This window comes from Artibeus jamaicensis, unplaced genomic scaffold (assembly GCF_021234435.1).
Source record: "Artibeus jamaicensis isolate MK-2021 breed Jamaican fruit bat unplaced genomic scaffold, CSHL_Jam_final contig_426, whole genome shotgun sequence".
NCBI lineage: Eukaryota > Metazoa > Chordata > Mammalia > Chiroptera > Phyllostomidae > Artibeus > Artibeus jamaicensis.
In genome coordinates, this window is record NW_026521826.1 from 3946752 (window position 1) to 3965118 (window position 18367).

At 36.3% G+C, this 18367-nt stretch overlaps 1 protein-coding gene across 1 annotated transcript in view; it reads left to right on the forward strand.

The window, feature by feature from the left end:
• Positions 1 to 18367, forward strand: part of CDC123 (cell division cycle 123) — a 51395-nt gene that overhangs the window by 20536 nt on the left and 12492 nt on the right. Inside the window, exons 6-10 of the mRNA XM_037155198.2 lie at positions 829 to 935; positions 11472 to 11520; positions 13988 to 14063; positions 15994 to 16116; positions 16994 to 17022. Coding sequence (XP_037011093.2) covers positions 829 to 935; positions 11472 to 11520; positions 13988 to 14063; positions 15994 to 16116; positions 16994 to 17022 — 384 coding nt within the window. The remainder of the gene's footprint in view (positions 1 to 828; positions 936 to 11471; positions 11521 to 13987; positions 14064 to 15993; positions 16117 to 16993; positions 17023 to 18367) is intronic.

Here is an 18367-nt window from a genome sequence, read left to right on the forward strand (position 1 = left end):
TTTCCCCTTAAATTCCCTTCCCTCTCCCCTCTGGTCGCTGCCCACTTGTTCTCTATTTCAGTGTCTTTGTTTTTATTCTGTTTGCTTGTTTGTTTTATTCTTTAGCTTCCTGTCAAAGGTGAGATCATATGGTATTTGTCCTTCAATGCCTGGCCTATTTCACTCAGCATAATGCTTTCCAGTTCCATCCATGTTGTTGCAAAAGGTAGTAGCTCCTTCTTATCATTTTAAGGCATGTTTCATTATGCTCTGTGTCTATCTATTGTGCCTGATATTCTTACTTTTTTTGTTGTTATTATTGTTCATATGTGTGATTCACCATTTAAAATTTGGATGGTTCAGAATATCTTACCTTCTCTCTCCCAGATTTGTTATATTCATGGGTCTTAAGTGCTCTAGTCAAACTTCAGCTGTTTCGGCTCTCACTCCTCAGGAACAGAAAGAAAAGAAAGGATCTCCTTTTCCTAGAGAGTTGTTAGTCAGGCTGTTTATTTACACCCTGATCTTCTAGCTGAAGAGTCAGCATCTCTGATATCTTTTTTACCCTTCTTTCATTATTAACAAGATAAACTTAGGGAGATGCTTGACCTGAGCTGAAAGGTGGGACTTTATCATCTGTGTTCATAATGAGTGTCAGCATGCAACAGTGATGCTAATCATTGTTTAAAAGTTCAACTGACATTTGACACCATAGCTAAAATTCTTACTTGGCTTTTTTCTTTAAGCCATTGAAGAAATAGCGTTATTGTTTTGGTGTATAGGATTGAGTTTTTGTTCATAGCAACTGACTTGGAATATATACTAAGTAGCATGTGTTTTATTATTTAGGATGCATACTGGATAGCAATGAATAGTTCCCTGAAATGTAAAACCCTCAGTGACATCTTTCTACTGTTCAAGAGTTCCGACTTCATCACTCGTGACTTTACTCAGCCGTAAGTATATCTCTTGTACTTCCACATCAGTAGTTTCTGTACTTGTGAGAGTTTTTCTACAGACGAAACTCCATTAGTTCAAAAGCTGTTATAAACAACAGTTCCATGTAACGAGTCTATTTCATGTTCTCAAATGGCCTTTTAAAGCAAAGCTTTCTTTTCCTTATACAGAAATTACTATACAATGATCATCTTTAAATGGGTTTTCTATGTCTCTGCCCATTAAATGTTTTGGTACTTTTATTATAAAACAAGTGTATAAATGTCTTAACTGCTTTGCCCTCTACCTGAAACTAATATAAAAATATTGAATGCCAACTGTAATTAAAAAATTTAAAAATAAAAAAATTTAAAAATAAAGGACAAAAACACCCCTAGTATATGCTTATTATAGAAATACAAAATTAGGAACTAGAGCTAAACAAAAACAGGAAATGTAAAAGCACCCATGGTCTTACCAGTGTTATATTCTTCCAGAACTTTATCAATTATAGATATAATATAGATGGACCTGTCTCAAACTATACTCTAATTTTTTTAAACAAAAATGGGATCATATAATTCATATGCTTAGTATGATGCCTTTGTACTTATCAGTATATAGCAAACGTTTTTAAGTGATATTAAATACTTAAATGCATCATTATTTAAAATTAACTTAATATATCCCAGTGGATAGCAACAGCATAATTTGTTTGACCAGTCTTCTGTTCTTATATACAGTTCTGCAGTGAATATCTAAATCCTTGTGCACTTTGCTAATTTTTCTTTAGGATAACTTTCCAGAAGTGAAATTGCTGTCTTTCTTCCTTTGCCAGTTACTCTGTAGCTAAAGAACTTGAGTCTGCTCTCTTCATATGCAGACAGCACCGCAGTGTTGAGCTGTGGGTGATCTCTTTGTGCTTCTGTCATCAAGTAGCAGTTATTTTGTAGATTTCTTGTCCTGCCTCATCTTAAACAAAGCAATTATCCCAATTAATCTTTAAACTGACATACAAAATAAAACATATCACAAAATCTAGAAACTAAGCAGTTGAAAATATTGCATGCCATTTTCTCCCAATCCATCCAGTTTATATTTTTTAAAATTGATTTGAGAGAGAGAGAAGGAAGAGAGAAACATCAATCCACTGTTCCACCCTTTTATGTATTAATTGGTTGATTCTTATATGGACACTGACCAGGGATTGAACCACACCCTTGGCCTGTTGGGACAATGCTTTAACTAACTGAGCTATCCACCCAGGGCCCCAACTATCCACCTAGTTTGCCCTGCCCATTCATTCATTTTAGCTTCAAATACTTTTTTGAAGAGGAGCATGGCAGGAAAGAATAAATTCACTACATGTGAGTTGTGCATCAGTTCTCTTGCATCTGAGTTCTGCAGCTTGGGCAGATGTCTTTAGTATTACAGTCATTCAGTAAAATGAGGTTAAGTAATAGTAAGTATGGTTATGTTGGAAGTTTATTATAAAAGGATTTTAGCCATATTGGTGTTAGCTGTATGGTGCCCTTGTTTTAGTGGTAGTGCAGTAGTGTTTTCATTCTAGCTGATACTCTCTGGTTAGAGGAAGTTGTGGCCATCTTTTTTTCCATTATAAAGTCTTCTAATATTAATTCTTAAAGTAAAGAGGCCTTGAAATATATTAAAAGTACTCTGTACCTATTAATTGTCAGATAAGGATTTTTGTGTGCCTTTAATATTAGTTGAAGTTAGAGCATGAGGAAATCTCTTTCTTTCCAAAAATAACAGTAAACCACTTTTAATTCTCTGTGGCTGTTGGTTTTCGCAGACATCTTTCCAGTGTAGTGATCTTCTGCCTCCTCTTAGCCCATCTCTCCTTCTTGTCTTACATGAATTTAACTGTGATTCCAGTGGAAGGTAGAAGTATGAGTCAGTTGTTTGCATTTTTTACCTTTTGACTTTTGAGTGAAGAGGAAGTTCTATCAGCAAGTAAATTTGAAGCCTTGAATTAAAAGTGTGTACCCACAGAATACCATCCTTCTCTTCATGTGAGTAATTGGGAATTGGCAGGACCTGATGCCATGCACTCATCTTTCAACCTGGCAGGACTATTATGTCCCTTTTCTGGAAATGTTTGTATTTAGTTGCAGAAAAATTAATGTCTTATCATAACATAAAAATTCTTATTGATAGTCCCTTTAATGAGAGATGAATTTTTATCACATAGTCTTTTCAGGACCCCTTAAAGATTAAATTAAGAGTGTAATTCTTACCCTGGCTGAGTAGCTCAGTTGGTTAGGGCGTTGTTCTGATACACCAGGGTTGAGGGTTTTTCCCAGTCAGGGCACATACAGGAATTACAGGAATCAACCAATGCCTGCATGAAAGAGTGGGACAACAGATCAGTGTTTCTTTCTCTCCTTTTCTTTCTCTCTCTAAAATCAATAAATTAAAAATAAAAATAGAATTCTTTAAAATGGATAGGGTAATATTAGTGCTATAATCTGATTCATTCCTTCTGTTGGTTAGAAAATTGAGGCCTAAAACTGTTGAGTAGTTGTTCCCACAAGCTAATTAGTAATTGGAGTCTGGTGATGGGTAATATCTAGGGCTAGTCCATAGCTCAGCATGGTCACAGGGCCCAGGTTCCTTCAGTCTTTCCCTGCTGCTGTCCTTGGCTATTGGCTTGGTATTTGGGTTTATCACCTAATGGTTACAAGATTGCTGCTATGGTTTCAGGTACCACATACAGACATGACTATATCTGAATCAAAAATAAGGTGTGTTTCTTCTTATTCTTTGTATGTGAGCAAATAAAGCATTCTGAAAGCTTCTTAGGAGAATTTCTGTCAGGCTCATTCTTCACATGGTTCCCTAGCCCAATTCAGTACTTGGCAGAAGGACCAGAAATGCCCTGATTGGTTTAGACCAGGTGCTCTCAAACTTCGGCAGCATCAGAATGATCTGGGAGTCTGATAAGACACAGATTGCCCCGTCCCCAGCATTTCTGGTTTAGTAGGCTGGGAGTGGTACCCAAGAATATAATTTCCAGCATGTCCTCAGGTGATCCTGATGCTGCTGGTCCAGGCTCTTTGAGGATTACTTGGGTTAGTCCACATGTGTGTCCCTGGCATCCTGGAGGGGATGGCAGAACACAAGAGCTTCCTGATAGGAACAGTCACAATTCCATTAGCAAGGGTGCAGGTTGGGGACAGCTAGGGGACTGACCTGCTGTATTGTCTACCACTGTTGTAATTTTATGTAGGATATTAAGTACTCTTACTTTTCCTGTTCCTCCAACGGTTATTGTACCCAAGGAGCTTTAAAACACAGAAGTTGAAATAGGACACATTTAACATCATCTGTCTGCATTGTACTTGCTGAGTGTATTATTTATTTCCCGAATTATAAACATTCTACGTGATTAGATTTATTGAGTTATAAAGCTTCTTTCAAAAAAAGGTTTTATTTATTTATTTTTTTAAAATGTACTTATTTTTTGAGAGAGGGGAAGGGAAGGAAAAAGAGAGAGAAAGAAACACTGGGGTAAGAAACGTTAATTAGTTGCCTTTCAAACATGCCCTGAGTGGGCCTGAACCCACAACCTAGGCATGTGCCCTGACTAGGAATCGAACTGGCACCTTTCACTTTGCGGGATGACGCCCAACCAACTGAGCCATACCGACCAGGGCCATAAGGATTCTTTCATTAATTGTTTTATTGATTAAGTCTCATTTCAGTAGGGCAAGGCAAGAAAAAAATATCTGATATTCACCTGGCAGTTAGAAGAAAGGGCTGAATGAATATAAAAAAATTAATCCATTAATTTTTTTTCTTGAGGGGTTTGTGACTAAGGAGATTTAACTAGAGATCAAGAAATTGCACTTGCCTTAATAATTTATACTCGGTTTCAAAATAATTTTTATAAATTTTTTTCTGAAGATGATCACCAAACTGGTTATTATTCCTAAAATTCAGCAGCAAAGCGTTGCAGGAATAAAATTTCATGCATAAGCTGGACCTAAAAGTAACTTTACACTGTGATTTTTAAAGGCCTGTTTATTTAGTTGACAATTTTTCTGCTTCAGGTTGTTTTTGAAGAAAAATTCTATGAAAATTAGTATGAACACACGTAATTACCCTTAATTCATTGTCCTTTTATTTTTGCCTTTCCATTTCTGCCAGCAGTAAAATTTGAAGAAATAGAGTTTATGTAGCAGAACTCTTATTTTGTTTCCTGGTGAGCAATAAAAGCTACAACACCAGAATTTTGATGCTAATTTTCCCCTGGCTCTGGTGGGTTGTTTTTTTTTTTCTGGCCAAGATTTAATTTTTGTTTTTTTATATGTAGGAGTTACTTACTGTGAGGTATAATACTGTAACTTTCCAACTTTTTTTAGAAAAGCTTATCACTAGGGACGTTCCCCTAGTATGTCTACGGTGGTATGCCATTTTAAAGCATTCACGGTTTTGTTTTCTGCGACTTTATAAAGCTTTTAATGGGGATATTTTCTCATTACTATAAAAATGGTGAAACTGATCTCAGTTAACTTAGGTAATTCCTAAGTTGTCTAGAGTAAATTCATGTAGATCCTATTCTCAACACATACTAATACTGTTGACTTTCCTCCCCACATTCCTGCCACATTGGCTCATATTAGGGCTAGAACCCACACCATATGAGGAGTTAATATTGTAAACCAATGCTCGAATATTACATCTTACCCCAAGTAAATGGGATTTGCCTTCAACTTAAACATTTTCCACTAGAGTCCTTTCTTATTATTGACACAGAACATTCTTCCAGTATTTTGGCTGAGCTACTGAAAATATTATTGTTGACCTTTACAGTCAGTTTTAACTAGATGGCTCTCCACTTTCCTGTTTTTTCAGGAATGAAAGCTTGGCTATCTTGTTAATCATCTTAGTAAGAAAAAACTTTGTGCAGTAACTTTACATGCTACATATGTTCTCACTTATACCTGGAACCTAGTCAAGTTTTTAAAATAACATTAAATGCTAAACCAATCAACACTTAAATGTTATGTGATAGTAAAGGCAAATATGCATTGAAATATATATGTTTTACTTCTTTTTAAGATTCTATTTGTTTAACTTTAGAGAGAAGGGAGGGGAGGGAGAAAGAGAAGGGGAGAAACATCAATGTGTGGTTGCCTTACACGTGCCCCCTACTGGGTACCTGGCTTACAACCCAGGCATGTGTCCTGACTGGGAATTGAACCAGCAACCCTTTGGTTTGCAGGCCAGCGCTCAGTCCACTGAGTCATACCAGCTGGGGCCTGTAATCTGTTTTAAAGTAGCAATTAAAAGGCTTAACCAAATTTTGAAATAATTTATGGGAATATAGAAACATTAAAAAAATTTGATAACAGAGCATTTGAGATCTTGATGCCCAACCTTGTCCTCAATTTCACTCAAATAAATGCTTATGAAAATTAAAAACAAAATAGATAACAAAGACCTATGTTTTAAAATTGTTCCTTTTTATTTTCCTATAGTATTTTTAAAATAAGTAGGTAGAGAACCTTAATTTACCTTGTCTATAGAATATTACTATAATAAAAAGTATCCTGTATTATCAGATTTATAAAAATATGGCTCCCCCTAATTAAAAAATCACATTTCATAAATGAAAATGGTAGTACTGTTACCACATTAACCATTGAGATAATGTGGCATTATTGCTTATTTGCATTTCTTTGTCATTTCTCTCCTTTCATCTCTTTATTATAGATACATTTAAATTAAGAAAAGATAGGCAATCAGTCTTACCATGATCATGAACTATTACTGGTTAGCTGGAAGCTAAAATACTAATTTTTTTAACTCCTTACCCAAGTATGTTTGTTAGTTTGAGAGAGTGGGAAACATTGATTGGTTGCCTCTTGTACAGACCCTGACCAGGTGCCAAACCCACAACCTTTTGGCTTATGTGACAATGCTCCAACCAACTGAGCCACCCGGGCAGGACCAAAATATTAACTTTTAGATTTTATTTATTTTTAGAAAGAGGGGAATGGAGGAAGAGAAACATCAGTATGCGGGAGAAAGGTTGCCTCTTACACACCCCCAGCTGGGGACCTGGCCTGCAGCCCAGGCATGTGCCCTGAGTGGGAATCAGACCTTTTGGTTGGCAAGCCGGGATCCAGTCCACTGGGACACACCAACCAGGGCTAAACTACTAACCTTTAAAGTGAACTTGAACTGGCTTATTATAAAACAACGCATGTACTTTGTACTTTTACATATTTTTAGATTTCTTAAATTTGAAGGCAAAGTAAAAGTAATATATGTTCAGTTTGATAAATACGATGTTAGAAATACTGCAGATAAGCTGCAGGAGAAATTAACAGTCACTGCTGGAAAAGAATGACTGTCAGCATTTTGGTAGTTACCATGCTGTTGTATCCCCTGTATGTTTTAAAAAATGAAATTTTACTGTGTATAATTTTGTGATCTCTTTTGTTACTTAATGTATGCTACATTGTGAACATTTTTTCTGTCATGAAAAATTCTTTCACTGCATAGTATTTTATCCCTCATAATACTGTATGGATCTTTTACATGTTTTTCATCTTTTCACTCAGAATTTAAAAATAGGGTAAAGAAAATGTTTTAAGGGTAAAATGAATTTTTATGATGGAATTTACAAAATCATTAGCATTTTTACTAGTTAAAATGTTTAGGCTGTTAAAATGGGGGGAAAGGTGAGGGAATCTTTTGAAATGATCAAGGACTTTGGATCCTTATTTGGCCACAGATTCGGTGGTTTTATGCAATAGCCACTTTGTAACAGCTGCAAAATTTTTAAATCCTGCCATGACTTTAGTGGATTTCAGGCGTGCCTGGCTGACTCTCCGTAGTGGAAGCCATTGATTTAAAGGCCATGTTTGGGCTCCTGTCCCCTCAGACTTGATGCTTCCTCTCATTTCCTTGCTTCTTGGTTTCCCCCAAAATGGTGCAGATCTACAAAAGAGTCCTAACTGGCCAGTGGGTATCTCCTACTCATTTTCCCAAGAAGCAGATACTCCTTGGAATCACCTTTTCCAAGGTGTATGTGTCCAGTTTCCATCTTAGACCCACAAGACTGGGTAGAACCTCTTGGAATGCATTTTGAAAAAACAAACCCAGATCATTCCGATATGCACTCATTTTCAAACTTGCATTCTGACATATCTTGAGGTTCAATATGCAGTTCAGTTGGATACCTGGAAACAAAGACACAAAGGGAAGAGAAGGAGACATCTCATGCTGTCTACAAATTTGTACAGAGACCTTGAGAAATCACCTAATTCTACCCAGCAGTTTACTGCCGAGGCAGCTAAGATCTAACCAGAGAAGTTAATTGACTTTTCCAAGCTTGTAGGAGAGGATGCTAGTTCAGAGCTCAAGATCCAGATTTCGACTTTTTAAACCTCTGCTGCTGTCTTTTGTATTCCTTGGAACATTTTCCTCTTCTTCTTTATGTAGAAATCCAGGACATTTCACTTGTCCCCATACAGGCCATGCATCTAAGGATAATTTTCTTAAATGGTAGAAAATACATGGCAGATTTTTATCCCTAAAAATAATTATTAACCTCTCAGTTTATGACCTTAATTTTGATTAACATAAAACAATCCATGAGATTAATTTTACTTAAAAAATTTTAAGTAAATTAAAACTAGTTTTTTGGTTCTAGATGATAACTTCTAAGGTAACATAACTTTAAATTAGTTTGATTTGAAACAGGGAATTTTGCCTACCAGAGAGAAAATTGAGTTTTACAATAGTACCAGTATGTTTGAGTGTATAAAAACAGAAGTTTTACAAATTGTTCCTTTGGAAAAGCCATGTTATGTTATGTTATGTTGTTATGTTATGGAAATAGGATTTGGTTAATGGTCAGTCTTCTTTTTCATTTATAGTAGTGGTGCTGCTTGAGCCTGAATGCCTGCTGTTGTTTGCTGGGGGTTGGGGGTTAGTGGAAATTCTGAGAGCTTTAACAGCGGCTCTAGGACCTCCATAGTAGAGGGAAGTAGTGCAGAATGTGGCTTAGTGCGCTCACTTGATTTCTCACCTTGGTATCCTAATGTGATAAATGTGGATGATAATAATAGCACTTTCTCATCAGATTATAGTGAGAATTCAATGAGTAGCAAATGCAAGGTGCTTCATGTGGTGCCTATTCACTAACAGAGAGAGAACCCACTTTAACAAAGCGCCCTCTGTGCAATTCATGTTCTGTCAGTCAATCCCCCATTATTTAAATAAAAATTCTTATTCCTGAGGATTTTGGCCAACCAAATAAATTAGAATTGCTGTTGTTTGTAGTATAAATCATAAGTGATCACAGAGAATTCCAGCCTAATAAAACATTCAGGCAAATTTAAAAGCTTTTTAGACTCAGTTTTACTTGTGAATTGCTTAAGACATCTTTAAAGGTATTTTTGTTTTATTTATATATTGTTTTCATAAAAATTTCTCTTGACCTCAAGTTTTACTTTGTTGACATTCCCAAGGATTTTGCCATCTGCCTGAAGTGATCACTTCTGCTTTCTTTTTGTGTTTCTTTTCTTTGGGGTTGTTTGTTTGTTTTTTAAGAAACTGCTTCCTTGACTTTAGTCCTTCTACCCATGTGATGATTATTTCAGCTCCTCCCTCTTCTGAGTTTCCAGTTGCTGACTAGACATCTGTGGTCCTCCCAGGGCGTCTCCACCACTACACATGCAAATGCAGTTATATCACATCTTCATCCCACATCACCTGCTTTTCCTCTGCCTTAGTGAGTGGCATTCGCAAAACCATCCAGCTCGTTATCAGAACCAGACACCCAGAGTCATCCAGGCCTTTTTCCCTCATCCTTCACTTCCAGTTAGCCACGGAGTAATGTCGACTCCGCTTCCGAAATACTTTATGTAGTGTTTCTCCTTTTTCTTTCTACTCTCACTGCCTTAATTAAACTCTCATTTTCTACAGGACTGTTGTTAACAAGCTCCCAGCTGGTCCGTCTGCCTCCCAGTGTGCCCCCCCTTCCCCCACGCTATCCAGTACCATTGCCATAGTGATATTCCTGAAGCCGAAATGGAATGATCTTTGTCACGTGTTTAGAAATTTCTTCTAGCTCCCTGTCGTTGGTATAATAAAGTGCAGCCTCCCTCAGTAGGCCAACAAGACCCATCCCAATCTGGAGATGACTCCTTGTCTAAAGTTTCTCTCCAGCCTCATCTTTTGGCACTTCTCCCCTGCATCCTGCCCTCCATCAGGACAGACCTGCAGCAGTTCTGTGATAGTGTGTTCTCACTCTCCTCTCTGCCGTAGCACCACTTTCCTTTGCCTTAAATGCGACCTTTCTCTTCCTGTTGAATGAAGCCTTCTTTTAAAAATTTTTCTATTTTTTCTGTTTCCAATTTCACTGATTTTTTTCTGTTTGTTTTATTACAATTGTCCCAATTTCCCCCCCTTTGCCCTCCTCTATCCAGCCCACCCCTGGCTCCCACAGTCAGTCCCCACACCATTGTCCACATCCATGGATCATTCATACATATTCTTTAATTAATCCCTTTCCCTTCTTCCTTCTATTCGTCCTCCTTTGGCAGCTGTCAATTCATTTCCTGTTTCCATGTCTCTGGTTTTGTTTTGCTCATTAGCTTATTTTTTCCATTAGATTCTTCTTGTAAGTCAGATCATATGTTATTTGTCTTTCACCAACTGGCTTATTTCACTTAATATAATATTCCCCAGTTCCATCCATCTGTCACAAAAAGTAGGAGTTCTTTCTGCTGCATAGTATTCCATTGTGTAGATGTACCTTCTTGACTACCCTTTCCTCTCCCCCATCACAAGAGCTAATTAGTTCTTCCTTTGTGCTATCAGAGTATTTTTATTCTTATTTTCAGTGTTTTGAAATTCTTCATCTGCTTGTTAGGCTTTCCCCACCTCCAGGTAAAGAGACTCGCCATTTTAGCATTCCCAGTGCCTACCCAGGCCTTGGCAGAGGTAGACATTTGGCAAACAGTATGAAAAGTTGGTCATGAAACTGAAGCTTAGAGGAGGAAGCAATATGCTTATTGGAGTAATGCTTGTTCTGTCAACTGCTTTTTAAATGGCATGTGGGAAAAGGATTAGATTAACTTTGTGTGACTTTAGATGGCGGAGTTAATGTCTGTAGAGACTTCTGGTTCCTCCGCAAAGAACACGGTGAGAACTGAAACACAGCCGTGCTGTCCTGCCCTCCTTTGGAGTTCTGCAGTTAAGACGATTTGTGTTCCAGTCCTGGCTTGGTTACTAATTTGGTTGGTCCGTTCTGGGTCTTATTTTCTTTGTTCTTTTGACAAAAAAGTAGAGACATTGTAACTCATGTGGTTGTTCTGAGGACTAGTGAAACAACCCTTCAGGGTGCCTAGACTAACTCCTGACGTCAGGCAGTCTACATGTTCATTGAATTCCAACTAGTCTTCTGTTTCTGTATACTTTTAGTAAAACCTAATCTCGTATTAAATATAAGTAATGTGTGTATATAAACTGACACCATTAAAAAAGATTTAGTTACCTTTTTTTTCCCTTCAAAGATTTATCCATTGTACTGATGATTCCCCAGATCCTTGTATGGAATATGAGGTAAGAGACTTCAAGAAAATTTTCTCTATCTCAATGAACTTGATAAACCTAGATGAAGAAGTGTTGAGAATTGCTATTCTTAAGTGAAATGAGAATTTTTTTGATTAATTTCTCTGGGAACTTGAGATCATTGATTTTTTAAAATTTATTAAATATACAGATAAAATACGTATTGTCCATATAGAATATATAGAGAAAAATACACATGTATACTATGTAGTACACAGTATGTATGTGTGCAGCTATCTCTCAGTGTCTGTGAGGGATGGTTCCAGGGCTCCCGAGGGTACAAAAACCCAGTTTGAGAAGCCTAGAAAATTTAATTACTCTTAGAGTAATTAAAATGAAAAAAAGTTGCAAGCTGAATCCTGCATATAGTGTGCTCCTGTCTGTGTGTATTAAAAGATATATGTATATACACTATCTGCTCATGTATTCATAGAATACTTCTGGAAAGATATATGAGAAATTGACAGCACCACTTTGCCTTTGAGAAGGACAAAGGGATTAAATGGGAAAGATTCACCTTTTATCCTTTTTTTTTTTTGTCAACCACAAATGTATGTAGTACCTGTCTAAAACATTATTGCAATAAAGATGATGCAAATTTTCTACAGATTTAATATTATTATGCAATAATTGCTCATTTATTTTTTGCTTAAATAAAAATAACTATGGCCATCAAAATACTATATGCCAGTATCAGCTTTTAATAGATAATAACAGTTTAATATTTTTGCTTAGAGTGTTTTATGTAATAATTAGGTTCTTTTAAAATTTTGACACATGCAAAGCTTGACCAAGAATACACAGTGCTGAAAATTTAAATCAGTGTATTTTAAATTTCTAAGGCATATTTTAGCCATACAGTTTCAGAAAAGCAAGTTATTATCAAAAATATAAAGTATAAGAAAATATGAACATACTACCGAGATAACTCAGTATTAGTCTTCGGGTATTTAACTCCCTATTCATGGTGGGGGTGTGTGTGTACACCTTCACAAAGCTGTTTGCATACTGTTTTTTTCCCACTGATAGCATAGTGTGAGCACTTCCCCAGTTCATCGAGCATTATTTTATATCATACTTTTAGTGGCTATTTTATATGTTCACTGTCTTATTTGACAAACATTTCTTAAGCACCTTTCATGTATTACATAACTGTGCTGAAACACAGAGATGAATTGTTTCTTACTCTTAGGGAGGTTACTTTTTAGTAGGGATGAGATACTTACATCAAATTATCATGGTACAACATGATCTATATGTGCTTGTTATAAAATGTCACGCCCAGGAAACTATGGGAAGCACAGGATGTGGGCAGGGAGGATCCTGAGCCCACAGCGGGATTTAGAATGGTGCCTGGAGTAATTCAAGTTCTATCTCACGGGCTTGAAGGGCAGAGAGTGGTACTCCAAGACTGGAGAGGCTGGAGACACTAGCCATCTCTTACAGCTAACACTTCAAAAAACCAATTTAAAAGCACACTCAGAAGCATACATTTGCCAACTTTTCTATTTGTAAAATTGCACGCAATTTAATAATATGTGAATAGTATACTAAGTAATTAATTTCAATATGAAGAACCATTTATGACTTGGACCATCAAGAGGATTGATTTATTTAAAAATGGCAATATCATGTAAGAGTTATAGTGATTCTTTACAATAAGCCATAACAATAATTTTATCAGAGTACATATTACAGAATGGTGCTTAAAGTAGTTCATTTGAAATCATTGTATTTTTTATATACTTTAAGGAGTAAAGAACTGAATTACAGGACAACGTATGGCACAGCAGTGATAAGAGTGGACTTTGTCGTGCTCGGGGACCTGTATTATGTCAGACCTCTCTACATGATAAAAACGACCGAGATGCATTTTGTCATAGTTTAACACATTTTCTCCTATTTATTAGACTAATAAATCACAACTGTATTTCTTTTTCTCACATCATTTTCTAATGCCTCCTTTTTTTTTTTTTTAATATTTTATTATTTATTTATCTTTAGAGGGGAAGTGGGGGAAGGAGAGAGGGAGAGAAACATCAATGTATGGTTGCCTTTTGTGCGTCCCCTGCTGGGAACTGGCCTGCAGGGAACCGGCCTGCAACCCAGGCATGTGCCCTGACTGGGAATCGAACCGCGATCGTGTGGTTCGCAGGCCCGCGCTCAATCCACTGAGCTACACCAGCCAGGGCCTAATGCCTCCTTTTTATTTTTATTTTTATTTTTATTTTTTATTTTTTCACACTGTACAACCCCCTTCAGTGCTCACAGACCGGAGAAGGAGGCTGGGCAGTGGTTCGAGGCTGCAGTTTACTCTGGCATGGGTTATCTAATGCCTCCTTTTTTAGAAAAAGTAATAATGGCAATTGTTAACACATAATCTGGGCATAAAATTGTTTATTACACTAAGTAAGCATCCCCTTGATAGATAGTTGTGTAACTTTTTCTTCTGCTACAGCTTGTTCTTCGAAAATGGTGTGAATTAATTCCTGGGGCTGAGTTCCGATGTTTTGTCAAGGAAAACAAGCTCATTGGTGAGTTCTTTTACTGTCAAAAGTTATTGTTAAAAGAAGACAAACTTTTAGTGGAAGGAAATTTCTAGTAATTAGGACAGGGGTAACAGTCAGTTTCTCCCTTAGACTTTTCCTCTGAGCAGGTGGTACTGACCCTCTGGAAGGCTAGATTGAGAAGGACCATGGGACCGGATTCAGTCTCCCATGGACAAGAACATGGTCTTGTCCATTCATCGTGCCCGCCCGGATTCTGGAGGTGAAAGTGAGGGTCTTCATCCTTCCCAGTTCTGGATATGTCTGATACTACCCATTTCCTCTTTGGGGCTTTCCTAAGATTACTAGTTGTACACTGCTTATTTTAAGCATCATAAAAAGCCAAGTTTTTAAACCTTTATTTTCTATTATTGGAACACTTTATTATTTTAGCCAGAGAAATATGCGCACAAATAAGTGCATTACTTTAAAGCCACCCATTTTCGTTTTTCTTGGGTTATTTTGTTCACTATGGTTGATTCAAGTTAAATATTGAAGATAACTTGCTTTTTTTGTCTCTGCACATTTTCCATGAGCTAAAATTGATTTTCAAACAAAAAAAAAGTGTGATTTGAACAGAATCAAATCAACACTACTTATTTATTCAGTGTGATGTTGATATTTATTAGCTTACCTAAAAGAAACTTGGGGTGTTTAAATTTATCATGTTGTTAGACATTTCTGAAAAAGCTGCACTTTAAGTACAGTTAAAGAGGGGAACATATTTGTACGTGATTACGAAACTGGTAATGATTTCACCTTTAACAGGAACCTAAACAACAAAACAAACAAACAAGCAAAATATAACCAAAGACACTGAAATAGAGAACAGACTGACCAGAGGGGAGAGGCAAGGATATTTCAGGGGAAAAGGGGAAGGGTTTACAGGAACAAGTATAAAGGACACATGGACAAAAACTGGGGTGGGGTGTGGAAATGGGAGGGAGGTGGGGAGGGCTGGGGGGGTTGGCTGGGATGGGAGTAAAAGACAGAAAACTGTACTTGAACAATTAAATTTTAAAAAAAAAGAAAGAAATTGGGCCCTGACTGGTGTAGCTCAGTGGATTGAGCCACAGGCCTGCGAACCAGATGATCACGGTTCGATTCCCAGTCAGGGCACATGCCTGGGTTGCAGGCCAGTTCCCAGCAGGGGACCCACGAGATGCAACCGTACATTGATGTTTCTCTTCATCTCTCCTTCTCTTCCCCTCTAAAAATAAATAAATAAAATTTTCAAAAAAAAAAAGAAGTTGGGTGGAAGCCTTTCTTTGAGAACAGAGAGCTTGCTCCTAGGCCTAGAGCAAATTGAGAGAGTTCCTGCAATAGTCTCTTTAGTTGTTTATTTGGAGTAATATCAGCAAATCACTCTGAAGAAAGGTATGTTTACTTTTCCACGGTTTGAAACATCAGGCTTAGGAAGGCAAGGTAGCGCATATAAAACAAGAAAACTAGACTGCTTCTGAGACACACTATGCATATTGAAGACATATGGCAAGGAGTATTTTATATTGTCCCAAAGAAAATGCAAAAGAATGCCAATTTGATGTAGAGTTTATTGAAAAAAATTGAAGGAAGCAATGACTATGTATGCAGGTTTAAAATTGGCTCTTTTGGGTTTTTTTTGACATAATAGGCATTTTTTAATGATTTTGAATTCTTTCCATAATATTAAATAAAAATAACTATTATTTGTAAAGTAACAATGCATGGCTAGATGGAAATTTAGGACTCACCTATCCATATGAACCTTTACAACTAATATTCCTCTCTTAGATGCTGAATAATGTATCATTCAATCAATGTTCATCTAATTGGTGTTCTGATCTACCTTAGTGGTTCTCAAGAAGAGTTTTAAATCACTTGTGATGTTTTTGAAAAGGATATTATGTAATAACAATATAAAATATTTTCTTGTCAGCTATTTCTCAGAGGGACTACACACAATACTATGATCATATTTCCAAACAAAAGGAAGAGATTTGCAGATGCATACAAGACTTCTTCAAGAAACACATACAGTATAAATTCTTAGATGAAGACTGTGAGTATTTTTTATTGACTCAGTGAAATGAAATACATAATATTAATGAACCTTATTTCACAGCAGCACATACTTTAAAATGATTTGAGACTATTTTAAGCATTTACTATATTGGTGCTATGGATGGTTTGCATAATAATTTTCCCTTGTTTAATTAGAGTCCCTTTTTAATACTGAGGCAGTTTTTTGTTCAGTATTTTAGTATATATTTCAAAGGGTCTATATATACAGAGGTCAAAATACTTATGTTATTAGGACTAAAGGAGCTAAATGACTGATCTGTCTTTCTAGATTTTTTTATTTGAGTGATTAAATAGCAACAGTTATATAGTATAAACATTTGTGAGCTGTTTTTATGAATTGAAAGTAGTATTGTATATGAGAGTTTGTACACATGTTAAAATTATATCTGTCATAATTTACCTTTTTGCTACTTGCCAAGCGTGGTTCTGCGGGAGATTTGATTTTTAAAAAAGATTAGTCATGCCATAAGCATTGCCAGCTGGATTTTATGCTTTCCCACCACAAATTTTACTCATTGTATTCCCCACTCCCAGTGATTGATACTTTACTAGTACATGGAGCCTTCTTATAATCGTGAACTAGTTGAGATGATTTCAGTGTTTGGTTTGAGTTTTTAAATAAAAGGGATTATGGCTGAGGGTAGAGAAAGGGAAAGCAAAATTATATAAATAAAACAATGCAGCATTCCTTTTCATGTTTGACGTTTTGAGATTTAGATGTATGAAGTCCTCTAGGTCAATTATATTCTGTTGGAGTAAGTAATAATAAAGTGCATTTTAATTTTCAAAAGGAGGTTTAGATCATGAAAATAGTAGTTTGTTATTAACTTGGAGTTTTTTTTTCTTTTTTACAGTTGTATTTGATATATATAGAGACAGTAGGGTAAGTAAAAGCTGTGTTTGATTATGCCTTAAAATCAGGGCTGACCTTAGAAGTGGACTACATAGCCATTATGTATGTAAAGGGCCCACTGCTCAAAAAATATTTTCCCTTAACTAAGGAATTTGAAATTGATGATGGTCAAGAATTTCCCCTTAAAATATACTTAACATGAGGAGATATAATATCTTTACTAATTACCTACTACAAGTTTAATTTTTTAAAATTTATTAGAGTTCACATACAATATTATGTTAGTTTTAGGTATATAACAAAGTGATTAGACATAGTACCCATCTGACACCGTACGTGGTTAACCACAATGTTATTGACTGTATTCCCTATCGTGTACTTTACGTTCCCATGACTGTTTTTAAATCTGACAGTGTGCACGTCTAAATCCCTTTCATCCTTTCACCCATACCCCCAACACACCACTATCTGGCAACCATCAATTTGTTCTCTGTATCTATGAATTTGTTTTTGTTCTCTTTGTTCACTTATTCTATTTAAGTGAAATCATGGGGTATTCATCTTTCTCTGTCTGACTTATTTCACTTAACATAATACCGTTCAAGTCCATCCATGTTGTGGCAAATAGTAAGATTCCATTCTTTTTCACGGCCAAGTAATAGTCGTGTGTGTGACATCTTTTTTATCCAGTTATCCATTGATGAGTACTTAGGTTCCTTTCATATCTTGGCTATTATGAATAATGCTGCAATGAACAGGGATGCATATGTCTTTTCAAATTACTGTTTTGGGTTTCTTTACATAAATACCCAGAAGTAGAATTGCTGGGTCATAAGACAGTTTCATTTTTAATTTTTCGAGGACCCTCCATACTGTTTTTCGTAGAGGCTGTACCAATTTCCAATCCCATCAACAGTGCACCAGGGTTCCCTTTTTTCCACATCCTCTCCAACACTTGTCGTTTGTTGATTTGTTGATTCAGACAGGTGTGAGGTGGTATCTCTTTGAGGTTTTCATTTGCATTTTAGGCATTATTAATTTAACAGATAGCTAAATGGTCACCTTATACTGTACTTGACTCTTTTTTCAGGAGTCTGGGCCTGCTTAAATTAATTCAGTTTGCACACTTAAATGTAGCCAGGAATTTGTCACTTGATATTTAGATAATTAGGTGAACTAAAAGATCCTTAGCATGATTTGAGTCACTTTTATCTTTAGACTTAAGATGAGGATTACAGTAGTTTATATTTATTTTTTTAATTTTAAAAATGATGGTAACTTCTATAATGAAAAACAAAACAAAAAGCCTCACTTACAGCCCTGGCTGGTGTAGCTCAGTGAATTGAAGCATGGGCCTGCGAACCAGACAATCGCG